At 50.5% G+C, this 12,783-nt stretch overlaps 1 protein-coding gene across 1 annotated transcript in view; it reads right to left on the bottom strand.

Moving 5' to 3' along the window:
• LOC137308896 (deleted in malignant brain tumors 1 protein-like) overlaps window positions 1-12,783 on the bottom strand; it is a 64,416-nt gene that overhangs the window by 21,827 nt on the left and 29,806 nt on the right. Inside the window, exons 7-9 of the mRNA XM_067977333.1 lie at window positions 11,999-12,304; window positions 6,133-6,438; window positions 3,035-3,337 (exon numbers count right to left, since the gene is read on the bottom strand). Coding sequence (XP_067833434.1) covers window positions 3,035-3,337; window positions 6,133-6,438; window positions 11,999-12,304 — 915 coding nt within the window. The remainder of the gene's footprint in view (window positions 1-3,034; window positions 3,338-6,132; window positions 6,439-11,998; window positions 12,305-12,783) is intronic.

The following is a 12,783-nucleotide window of genomic DNA, read 5'->3' as shown; positions in this document are numbered from 1 at the left end:
TTGTGATCTGCAAAGCACGGACTGAAAGGGAGTTCGTCGCGAATTGAACGGCTTCTTTCAAAAGCAAATTGGACTTGTGTTTGAAGGGCTGGGTTGCTCAGGGCGACGGAGAAGGAGCAGGAGAGTGGGAGCAATTGGACAGGGCACCTCTCTCCAACAGCGGGCCGATTGGCCTCCTTCTCCGCGGTGTGATCTATGACTGAAGGCGTATTGTATTGCTCTCTGCGTCTGTGAGAGGGTTTATCTATAACATACATCAAAAATTCACATCTCTGTGCATTTCCTCAGTACGAGACTTCGGTTTGCATTTTCCCTTTAAATTTCACGTCAAAGTTTTTCTGCGATAAACTTCCCCACGTCGGGATATGGAACGGGAATTGGTCCCGGAAAATTGCCGTGCTGCAATCGCGCCCTCCCTGCCAGTTGTGGGCGCGGTTTCTCTCTGCGTTATTGCGTCTCTCCGCCCTTTGCTCGTGCAGCGCGGGGTGGGATTGTCAGTTTTGTCGATGGCGGCAGCATGCAAAGAAGACCAGAGGAGATAGGAGAAGGAGCAGGCCATTCGGCCCCTCGAGCCTGCTCCGCCATTCAACGAGACCATGGCTGACCTGATTTTTACCTCAACTCCACTTTCCCCGCCCTTTCCCCATGTCCTTTGACTCCCTCGCTGATCAAAAATTGGTCTAACTCGGCCTTGAATGAATTCGATGACTCTGACATCTTTTTGGGGTCAAGAATTCCAAAGATTCACGACCCTCTGGGAGAAGAAATTCCTCCTCATTTCCGTCTTAAACGGGCGACCCCTTATTCTGAGACTATGCCCCCAAGTTTTAGATTCCCCCATGAGGGGTAATATCCTCTCAGCATCTACCCTATGGAGTCCCCTCAGAATCTTGCATGTTTCAAGAAGATCCCCTCTCATTCTTCTAAACTCCAATGAGTAGAGACCGCATTCGGAAGTCCAAAATGGGATCTTGGTTTGCGTGAGATATGGCCGCAGAGTGGGCAGGAGACGCCAAGTAGCATCCTGTAATGCTGTACTCGCAACAGAAGGACCTGCAGGCGCAGCAAGCAGTGAGGAAGTCAAATGGTACGTTGGCCTTCATCGCAAGAGGATTCGAGTACAGGAGCAAAGCTCGTTGCGATGAGGACACAGAGTGTCTGCAAAGGGATATCGACAGGTTAAGCGAATGGGCAAAAATTTGGCAGGTGGAATATCATGTGGGAAAATGTGAGGTCGCCCACTTTGAATATTATTTGAATGGAGAAACACGACAAAATGCCTCTGAGTGAAGAAATTTCTCCTCATCTCGGTTCTAAATGTCCCACCCCCCGTATCCTGAGACTGTGACCCCCTGGTTCTGGACTCCCCAGCCATCGGGAACATCCTCCCTGCATCTAGTCTGTCTAGTCCTGTTAGAATTTTATATGTTTCGATGAGATCACCTCTCATTCTTCTAAACTCGAGTGAATACAGGCCGAGTCGACCCAATCTCTCCTCATACGTCAGTCCTGCCATCCCAGGAATCAGTCTGGTAAACCTTCGTTGCACTCCTTCCATGGCAAGGACATCCTTCCTCAGATAAGGAGACCAAAACTGCACACAATACTCCAGATGTGGTCTCACCAAGGCCCTGTATAACTGCGGTAAGACATCCTTGCTCCTGTACTCAAATCCTCTTGCAATGAAGGCCAACAGACCATTCGCCTTCCTAACTGCTTGCTGCACCTGAATGCTCGCTTTCAGTGACTGGTGTACAAGGACACCCAGGTCTCGTTGCACCTCCCCTTTTCCCAATCCATCACCATTCAGATAATAATCTGTCTTTCTGTTTTTACAACCAAAGTGGATAACCTCACATTTATCCACGTTATACTGCATCTGCCATGTTCTTGCCCACTCACCCAACTTGTGTAAATCACATTGGAGCCTCTTTGCATCCTCCTCAAAGCTCACATTCCACCCCAGCTTTGTGTCGTCTGCAAACTTGGAAATGTTACATTTAGTTCCCTCGTCCAAATCATTGATATATTTTGTGAATAGCTGGGGCCCAAGCACTGATCCCTGCGGTACCCCACTAGTCACTGCCTGACACCCCGGAAAAAGACCCGTTTATTCCTACTCTCTGTTTCCTGTCTGTCAACCAATTCTCAATCCATGCCAGTATATTCCCCCCAATCCCATGTGCTTTCATTTTGCACACTAACCTCTTGTGTGGGACCTCATCAAAAGTACTTGAAATTAAAATTCTAACAGGACTAGACAGACTAGATGCAGGGAGGATGTTCCCGATGGCTGGGGGAGTCCAGAACCAGGGGTCACAGTCTCAGGATACGGGGGGTAGGACATTTAGAACCGAGATGAGGAGAAATGTCTTCACTCGGAGGGTGGTGAACCTGTGGAATTCTCTACCACAGAAGGCAGCGGAGGTCAAGTCAAGAAGGAGCTGGATATATTTCTTAATGCTAAAGGGATCAAGGGATATGGGGAAAAAGCGGGAACAGGGGACTGAGTTAGACGATCAGCCATGATCATATTGAATGGCGGAGCAGGCCCGAAGGGCTGAATGGCCTTTTCTTGCTCCTATTTTCAATGTTTATATATTTACCCAGTTCCCCTTTGAAGGCCATGATTGAATCTGCCTCCAGCACCCCCTCGGGCAGTGCGTTCCAGATCCTAACCACTTGCTGCGTAAAAGAATGTCTCCTCATCTCCCTCCTGTCTCTTTTTGCCGATTATCCTAAATCTCCGTCCTCTGGTTACTGAGCCTCCACCCAATGGAAAGAGTTTGGCCCTGTCTTCTCCATCAAAACCCTTCAGAACCCCTCAGAAACACCTCCATCAAATCTCTCCTTAACCTTCGCCACTCCAAGGAGAACAACCCCACTCTCTCCACATAACCTCACATCCGCATCCCCTGGTACCATTCAGATAAATCTCCTCTCCAAGCCCTCTCGTGTTAGGCAATGGCGCTTTGCTCTTTGGAACTGGAAATGAAGAAGACTAAGAGTGAAGATATTCGGAGGGACGACTCACTCGATACGATGATCTTGACCCGGTCACTGTGAGTTGAAGAGTAGAGACGATTGTTGATAATCACGGTGAACATGCAGGTAAATAAACCTTCCTGGGCGACGCTGACATTGTGGATGCCCAATATGGCGGTGGAAGCTGAGATCGGTCCCACTGAGGTGATGGAGCCGGATTCTCCGACCCTGTACAGGTAGAATGTGATCACGGCGAACTGGCTGGAGGCAGAGCATCGGAAGTTTGGTGCTTCACCTCCGACGAAGCTGGCCGATGATCTCAGCACGGAAATGGACGGTCTCATCAGTTGATCTGCGTTGGAGGCAAATATCAGTCAATGGTCTTTCTCCGCTGCACAGACTCAGAAACGTACCGAGGGACGATTGGGTTACAATTGTGGTCGTGACCGTGTGTTGGTTCAGTTATCACGATAATGACGCACAGATTGTGATTTCAGAAACATACATACTTATTGTTATTATTCGTTCATGGGATGTGGGCGTCGCTGGCGAGGCCGGCATTTATTGCCCGTCCCTAATTGCCCCTTGAGAAGGTGGTGGTGAGCCGCCTTCTTGAACCGCTGCAGTCCGTGTGGTGACGGTTCTCCCACAGTGCTGTTAGGAAGGGAGTTCCAGGATTTTGACCCAGTGACGATGAAGGAACGGCCGATATATTTCCAAGTCGGGATGGTGTGTGACTTGGAGGGGAACGTGCAGGTGGTGTTGTCCCCATGTGCCTGCTGCCCTTGTCCTTCTAGGTGGGAGAGGTCGCGGGTTTGGGAGGTGCTGTCGAAGAAGCCTTGGCGAGTTGCTGCAGTGCATCCTGTGGATGGTCCACACTGCAGCCACTGTGCGCCGGTGGTGAAGGGAGTGAATGTTTAGGGTGGTGGATGGGGTGCCAATCAAGCGGGCTGCTTTGCCCTGGATGGTGTCGAGCTTCTCGAGTGTTGTTGGAGCTGCACTCATCCAGGCAAGTGGAGAGTATTCCATCACACTCCTGACTTGTGCCTTGTAGATGGTGGAAAGGCTTTGGGGAGTCAGGAGGTGAGTCACTCGCCGCAGAATACCCAGCCTCTGACCTGCTCTTGTAGCCACAGTATTTATATGGCTGGTCCAGTTAAGTTTCTGGTCAATGGTGACCCCCAGGATGTTGATGGTGGGGGATTCGGCGATGGTAATGCCGTTGAATGTCAAGGGGAGGTGGTTAGACTCTCTCTAACATGTCACACGCATAAAATATCACCCATTTCTTTTCGAAAACAACACTTCGAACCTATCATGCACATCACTGAAAAACATCACACATATTATTGCAAAGAGCTTAATTTTCAAATTAATGAGAGATTGAGTAGAATGGGCCGATACTCTCTGGAGTTCAGAAGGATGAGAGGTGATCTCATTGGAACATATCAGATTCTGAGGGGGTTTGACAGGGTAGATGCTGAGAGGCTGTTTCCCCTGGCTGGAGAGTCTAGAACCAGGGGGCATAATCTCAGGGTAAGGGGGTCGGCCATTCAAGACTGAGATGAGGAGGAATTTCTTCACTCAGAGGGGTCGAGAACCATTGGAATTCTCTACCCCGGAGGCCTGTGGATCCAGAGGGGGTAGAAATTAATCGGGCAAAGGCACGAGACCAGTTGGAGCTCACCTGCCGCCCGTTACAGGGGCAGATGGAGCATCATGTGGGATAATGTGAACTTGTCCACTTTGGCAGGAGGAATAGAAAAGCAGTATATTATTTAAATGGAGAGAGATTGACGAACTCTGAGGTACAGAGGGATCTGGGTGTCCTAGTACATGAATCACAAAAAAGTTAGCATGCAGGTACAGCAAGTGATCAGGAAGGCAAATGGAACGTCGTAATTTATTGCAAGGGGAATGGAATATAAAAGTAGAGATGTTTTCCTCCAGTTGTACAGGGCATTGGTGAGACCACATCTAGAATACTGTGTGCAGTTTTGGTCTCCTTATTTACGAAAGGACATAATTGCTTTGGAGGCAGTTCAGAGAAGGTTCGCTCGACTGATTCCTGGGATGAGGGGGTTAACTAGAGTGCCACAGATTAAAAATAAGGGGTCTCCCATTTAAGACGGAGATGAGGAGAAATGTTTTCTCTCCGAGGGTCGTGAGTCTGTGGGACTCCCTTCCCCAGAGAGCGGGGGAGGCAGGGCCATTGAATATTTGTTAGAGAGAGTCCTGATTAACAAGGGAGTCAAAGGTTATAGTCGGTAGACGGGAAAGTAGGATTGAGGACACAATCAGATCAGCCCATGATCTTATCAAATGGTGGAGCAGGCTCGAGGGGCCGAATGGCCTGCCCCTGCTCTTAATTCGTATGCTCGTATGTTCAAGCCAAGGGAGCTGAATATTGAGTGGAGCATACAGAGAATCATAGAAACATAGAAACTAGGAGCAGGAGTAGGCCATTCGGCCCTTCGAGCCTGCTCCGCCATTCAATATGATCATGGCTGATCCTCGATCTCAATACCATATTCCCGCTCTCTCCCCGTACCCCTTGATGCCTTTCGTGTCTAGAAATCTATCCAGCTCCTTCTTGAATATATTCAGTGACTTGGCCTCCGCTGCCTTCTGTGGTAGAGAATTCCACAGGTTCACCACCCTCTGAGTGAAGACATTTCTCCTCATCTCAGTCCTAAATGTCCGACTCCATATCCTGACCCCCTCGTTCTGGACCGCCCCCCTCCCGGCCAGGGGGAACATCCTCCCTGCATCCAGTCTGTCGAGCCCTGTCAGAATTTTATATGTTTCGATGAGATCCCCTCTCACTCTTCTAAACTCGAGTGAATACAGGCCGAGTCGACCCAATCTCTCCTCGTACGACAGTCCCTGCCATCCCAGGGATCAGTCTGGTGAACCTTCGCTGCACTCCCTCCATGGCAAGGACATCCTTCCTCAGATAAGGAGACCAAAACTGCACACACAATACTCCAGGTGTGGTCTCACCAAGGGCCCCCCCGCCCTGCCGTATAACTGCAATAAGACAGTCGGTCCATGCAATGCCCCACCACTCTCCCCTTTATCGTCCCGCTCGTGCTCGCTGCACGGGGGGCACAATGATTTGAGCCCTCAAGGAACACGCAGCCCTACCTGTCACGGACACCTTGACACGGGCACTTTGCGTTGAGCTGAGGAGCTTTCCAGCTCGCTTGAGCTGGTACAAGCAGGCGTAGTACCCGTCGTTGGCAAAGGTGAGGTTGGCGATGGAGAAGGTCATGGAGGAGCCCGCCGATGGCTCGGTCTTGTACGTCACCGAGGACTCCCCGTCCATTTTAAGCAGCAGGAACGTCAGGCCCGTGAAGATCATGGGAGCAGTGCACCTAATGCTGAGGTACTCGCCAATGGTGTATATCCCAGGAGTGCGGAAGAGCTGGATGCTTGGTTTGCTTGGCTGCTCTACGGAGAGAGAGGGAGAACACAGACGGGAGAAAAGAAAGAAAAAGCAGAGAGGTGAGATATTTCGAAATCACGGGCAGGAAGAACCAGAGAGCAAGTTATTATCTTAATGGCGAGAAACTGGAAAGTACTGCAGTACGAAGGGATCTGGGGGTCCTAGTGCAAGAAAATCAAAAAGTTAGTATGCAGGTGCAGCAGGTGATCAAGAAGGCCAACAGAATGTTGGCTTTTATTGCTCGGGGGATAGAATATAAAAACAGGGAGGTATTGCTGCAGTTATATAAGGTATTGGTGAGACCGCACCTGGAATACTGCATACAGTTTTGGTCTCCATACTGAAGAAAAGACATACTTGCTCTCGAGGCAGTACAAAGAAGGTTCACTCGGTTAATCCCGGGGATGAGGGGGCGGACATATGAGGAGAGGTTGAGTAGATTGGGACTCTACTCATTGGAGTTCAGAAGAATGAGAGACGATCTTATTGAAACATATAAGATTGTGAAGGGGCTTGATCGGGTGGATGCGGTAAGGATGTTCCCAAGGATGGGTGAAACTAGAACTAGGGGGCATAATCTTAGAATAAGGGGCTGCTCTTTCAAAACTGAGATGAGGAGAAACCTCTTCACTCAGAGGGTGGTGGGTCTGTGGAATTTGCTGCCCCAGGAAGCTACATCATTAAATAAATTTAAAACAGTTCCCTAGAAGTAAAGGGAATTAGGGGTTACGGGGAGCGGGCAGGAAATTGGACATGAATTTAGATTTGAGGTTAGGATCAGGTCAGCCATGATCTTATTGAATGGCGGAGCAGGCTCGAGGGGCCGATTGGCCGACTCCTGCTCCTATTTCTTGTAAGACTGAAAGGAAGGCGGCCGTTCGGCCCATCCTGCCCGTTCTATCACTCGATGAAAGGGCGATCCCAATTCGTCCCGTTCCCCCTGAGCCGGCCAGTTATTTTTTTTTTGGTTTTCGATCGTCTTTTGAAAGTTGAATCACGACGAGGGAAAGCGAATGTCAGTCCGTTGAAGGTGCGGCTCACTGTGGCAGGGGTTTCTCGAGGGATCTCGCACTCAACGGAGTGATTTCAACTTGGGCCCGCGTATAAAATGGCCGACCTCCGTTCAACCACCCATTGTACATTGGAATATAACAAAAAACAACAACCACAAATTGCATTTATATAGTGCCTTTAACATCCCTTCACAGGAGCGATGATCAAACAAAATTTGACACATAACATAGGAACAGGAGGAGGCCATTCAGCCCCTCGAGCCGACTCCGCCATTTGATAAGATCATGGCTGATCTGTGATCTAACTCCATATACCTGCCTTTGGCCCATATCCCTTAACACCCTTTGGTTGCCAAAAAGCTATCTATCTCAGATTTAAATTTAGCAATTGAGCTAGTATCAATTGCCGTTTGCGGAAGAGAGTTCCAAACTTCTACCACCCTTTGTGTGTAGAAATGTTTTCTAATCTCGCTCCTGAAAGGTCTGGCTCTAATTTTTAGACTGTGCCCCCTACTCCTAGAATCCCCAACCAGCGGAAATAGTTTCTCTCTATCCACCCTATCCGTTCCCCTTAATATCTTATAAACTTCGATCAGATCACCCCTTAACCTTCGAAACTCCAGAGAATACAACCCCAATTTGTGTAATCTCTCCTCGTAGCTTAACCCTTGAAGTCCGGGTATCATTCTAGTAAACCTACGCTGCACTCCCTCCAAGGCCAATATGTCCTTCCGAAGGTGCGGTGCCCAGAACTGCTCATAAGGAGATATTTGGACAGGTGACTAAAAGCTCGGTCAAAGAGGGAGGTTTGAAGGAGCATCTTGAAGGAGGAGAGAGAGGGGGAGAGGTTTAGGGAGGGAATTCCAGAGCTCAGGGCCCAGGCAGCTGAAGGCACGGCCGCCAATGGTGGAGCGATGGGAATCGGGGATACGCAAGAGGCCGGAATTGGAGGAGCGCAGAGATCTCGGAGGGTCTTAGGAGGTTACAGAGATAGGGAGGGGGGCGAGGGCCATGGAGGGATTTGAACAGGAGGATGAGAATTGTAGGGGCTGGAGGAGGTTACAGAGATAGGGAGGGGGGCGAGGGGCATGGAGGGATTTGAACAGGAGGATGAGGATTGTAGGGACTGGAGGAGGTTACAGAGACAGAGAGGGGGGCGAGGGCCATGGAGGGATTTGAACAGGAGGATGAGGATTGTAGGGACTGGAGGAGGTTACAAAGATAGGGAGGGGGGCGAGGGCCATGGAGGGATTTGAACAGGAGGGTGAGAATTGTAGGGGTTGGAGGAGGTTACAGAGATAGGGAGGGAGGGGCGAGGGCCATGGAGGGATTTGAACAGGAGGATGAGAATTGTAGGGGCTGGAGGAGGTTACAGAGATAGGGAGGGGGGGCGAGGGCCATGGAGGGATTTGAACAGGAGGATGAGGATTGTAGGGGGCTGGAGGAGGTTACAGAGATAGGGAGGGGGGGGCGAGGGCCATGGAGGGATTTGAACAGGAGGATGAGAATTGTAGGGGCTGGAGGGGGTTACAGAGATAGGGAGGGGGGGCGAGGGCCATGGAGGGATTTGAACACGTGGATGAGAATTTTAAAATCGAGGCGTTCCCGGACTGGATGCCAGTGTCGGTCCAGCGAGCACAGGGGGTGATGGGTGAACGGGACTTGGTGTGAGTTGGGATACGGGCAGCAGAGTTTTGGATGAGTTCAAGTTCATGGAGGGTGGAAGATGGGAGTTTGGCCAGGAGCCCATTCGAAACAGTGGAGTCTGGAGGTAACAAAGGCATGGATGAGGGTTTCAGCAGCAGATGAGCTGTGGCAGGGGCGGAGACGGGCGATGTTACTCGAGGTGGAAGTCGGCGGTCTTGGTGATGGAGCAGAGATGAGGCCAGAATCTCATCTCAGGGTCAAATAATGAAGCAGTCCGAGCCCGCATGCAGCAAGACCTGGACAACATCCAGGCTTGGGCTCATAAGTGGCAAATAACATTCGCGCCAGACAAGTGCCAGGCAATGACCATCTCCAACAAGAGAGAGTCTAACCTCCTCCACTTGACATTCAACGGCATTACCATCGCCGAATCCCCCACCATCAACATCCTGGGGGTCACCATTGACCAGAAACTTAACTGGACCAGCCATATAAATACTGTGGCTACAAGAGCAGGTCAGAGGCTGGGTATTCTGCGGCGAGTGACTCACCTCCTGACTCCCCAAAGCCTTTCCACCATCTCCAAGGCACAAGTCAGGAGTGTGATGGAATACTCTCCACTTGCCTGGATGAGTGCAGCTCCAACAACACTCAAGAAGCTCGACACCATCCAGGACAAAGCAGCCCACTTGATTGGCACCCCATCCACCACCCTAAACATTCACTCCCTTCACCACCGGCGCACTGTGGCTGCAGTGTGTACCATCCACAGGATGCACTGCAGCAACTCGCCAAGGCTTCTTCGACAGCACCTCCCAAACCCGCGACCTCTCCCACCGAGAAGGACGAGGGCAGCAGGCACATGGGGGCCAACACCACCTGCACGTTCCCCTCCAAGTCACACACCATCCCGACTTGGAAATATATCGGCCGTTCCTTCATCGTCGCTGGGTCAAAATCCTGGAACTCCCTTCCTAACAGCACTGTGGGAGAACCTTCACCACACGGACTGCAGCGGTTCAAGAAGGCGGCTCACCACCACCTTCTCAAGGGGCAATCAGGGATGGGCAATGAATGTCGGCCTCGCCTGCGACGCCCACACCCCATGAACGAATAATAAAAAAAAATGGGACGCCAAGGTTGCGAATGGTCTGTTTCAGCCTCAGACTGTGGCCAGGGAGAGGGCTGGAGTCGGTCGGCTCAGGAATGGATATTTAGTTGGACGATAATTTTCCTCATCCGGTACTGAATGTCGGGCGAGCAGTGTGAGAAATGAGAGACAGTGGAGGGGTCGAGGGAGGTCGATTTCGGCGAGGGGCCAGCATGCAGATGAGAAATGGGGGGGTGGGGGACAGCCAAGGATAGACCCTTGGACAGAACAGTGCAGGAGTGGGAAGAGAAACCAATACAGGTGAACCTATAGCTACGACTGCTTCGATATTCTGGGCGGCAATGCTCCTCTCATGCTCAAAGTCAGAATTCCTCCCTAAGGGGTAAAATCACATTGTCCCTTTTCAGCTACCACCGCCCATTTTGCCCAAAATGACACTTGTGTCTTGCTCATTCCCTCTGCTCATGCACACCGTCGTTTCGAACCAATTATCCATCAATCCGGATACGGGCTCAGGTAAGAATTCGTCAGGAACAGAAACGTAGAAACTCGGAGCAGGAGTAGGCCATTCGGCCCTTCGAGCCTGCTCCGCCATTCAATATGACCATGGCTGGTCCTCTATCTCAATACCATATTCCCGCTCTCCCTCCCCGTACCTCTTGATGCCTTTTTGTGTCAAGAAATCTATCCAGCTCCTTCTTCAATATATTCAGTGACTTGGCCTCCACTGCCTTCTGTGGTAGAGAATTCCACAGGTTCACCACCCTCTGAGTGAAGACATTTCTCCTCATCTCAGTCCTAAATGTCCTACCCCGTATCCTGAGGCTGTGACCCCTCGTTCTGCACCCTCCAGCCAGGGGAAACATCCTCCCTGCATCCAGTCTGTCGAGCCCTGTCAGAATTGTGTATGTTTCAATGAGATCCCCTCTCATTCTTCTAAACTCGAGTGAATACAGGCCGAGTCGACCCAATCTCTCCTCGTACAGTCCCCGCCATCCCAGGGATCAGTCTGGTGAACCTTCGCTGCACTCCCTCCATGGCAAGTATATCCTTTCATAGGTAAGGAGACCAAAACTGCACACAATACTCCAGGTGTGGTCTCACCAAGGTCCTTTATAACTGCAGTAAGACATCCCCGCTCCCGTACTCAAATCCTCTTGCAATGAAGGCCAACATACCATTCGCCTTCCTAACTGCTTGCTGCACCTGAATGCTCACTTTCAGTGACTGGTGTACAAGGACACCCAGGTCTCGTTGCACCTCCCCTTTTCCCAATCTGTCACCGTTCAGATAATAATCTGCCTTTCTGTTTTTACAACCAAAGTGGATAACCTCACATTTATCCACGTTATACTGCATCTGCCATCTTCTTGCCCACTCATCCAACTTGTGTAACTCACATTGGAGCCTCTTTGCATCCTCCTCACAGCTCACATTCCACCCCAGCTTTGTGTCGCCTGCAAACTTGGAAATGTTGCATTCAGTTCCCTCGTCCAAATCATTGATATATATTGTGAATAGCTGGGGCCCAAGCACTGATCCCTGCGGTACCCCACTAGTCACTGCCTGACACCCCGGAAAAAGACCCGTTTATACCTACTCCCTGTTTCCTGTCTGTCAACCAATTCTCAATCCATGCCAGTATATTCCCCCCAAATCCCATGTGCTTTATTTTTGCACACTAACCTCTTGTGTGGGACCTTCTGAAAATCCAAGTACACCACATCCACTGGTTGTCCCCCATCTGTTCTACTAGTTACATCCTCAAGAAACTCCAGTAGATAGGACACTTACCAATAACATCTATCTTCACTCTGTCACTCTTTGTCGAATTGTACAATCGTCCCTGCCTCTCCAATTGGTACATGCAGGTGTAATATCCGCCCTGGCTCATCTTCACATCTTCGACGATGAACGTGACATTGGCGTACTTGGCGCCTGCCGCCATTGAACTCGTGTAGGCGGACTCACCGACCTTTTGCAAATGGAAGGTCCCCGCTGTGTAGTGGCTTAGCGCGGTGCACTGGATGCTGAGAGACTCCCCTCGTGCGAAAGTCCCGGACGTCCTCAACACGTTGATCTCAGGGCTTTGGGGCTCATCTGGATCGAGGGAAGATACAGCGAATGAAACGGATGGATCCAAACGACTGACACATGGGTCAATTGGGAGGGGGGATAATATCGTTGCCGTTTGAAGACGAGAACGGGGAACACACTTTTGATTACAGCGAGCCTTTCACGGCTCCTCAAAGTGTTTTACAGCCGATGAAGTGCTTTTGGTGACATCGGCAAACGGGTCAGCCGATTTTTGAACAGAAGGATCCCACAGCGGCAATTTGATAGTAAACAGATAACTCAGAGTATTGTTTTAATGATGTCCGTTGAGGAGATAGAGCAGAACTCATCTGCTCTTGCTCAAGAACGTCAGAAATAGGAGCAGGAGTGGGCCACTCGGCCCCTCGAGCCTGCTCCGCCGTTCAATCAGATCATGGCTGATCTTCCACCTCAACTCCACTTTCCCCCCCCCGATCCCCATATCCCTTGATTCCCCGAGAGCCCAAAAATCTATCGATCTCAGC

Source organism: Heptranchias perlo, unplaced genomic scaffold, assembly GCF_035084215.1.
Source record: "Heptranchias perlo isolate sHepPer1 unplaced genomic scaffold, sHepPer1.hap1 HAP1_SCAFFOLD_143, whole genome shotgun sequence".
Lineage (NCBI taxonomy): Eukaryota > Metazoa > Chordata > Chondrichthyes > Hexanchiformes > Hexanchidae > Heptranchias > Heptranchias perlo.
This window is presented reverse-complemented; position numbering and strand designations above follow the sequence as displayed.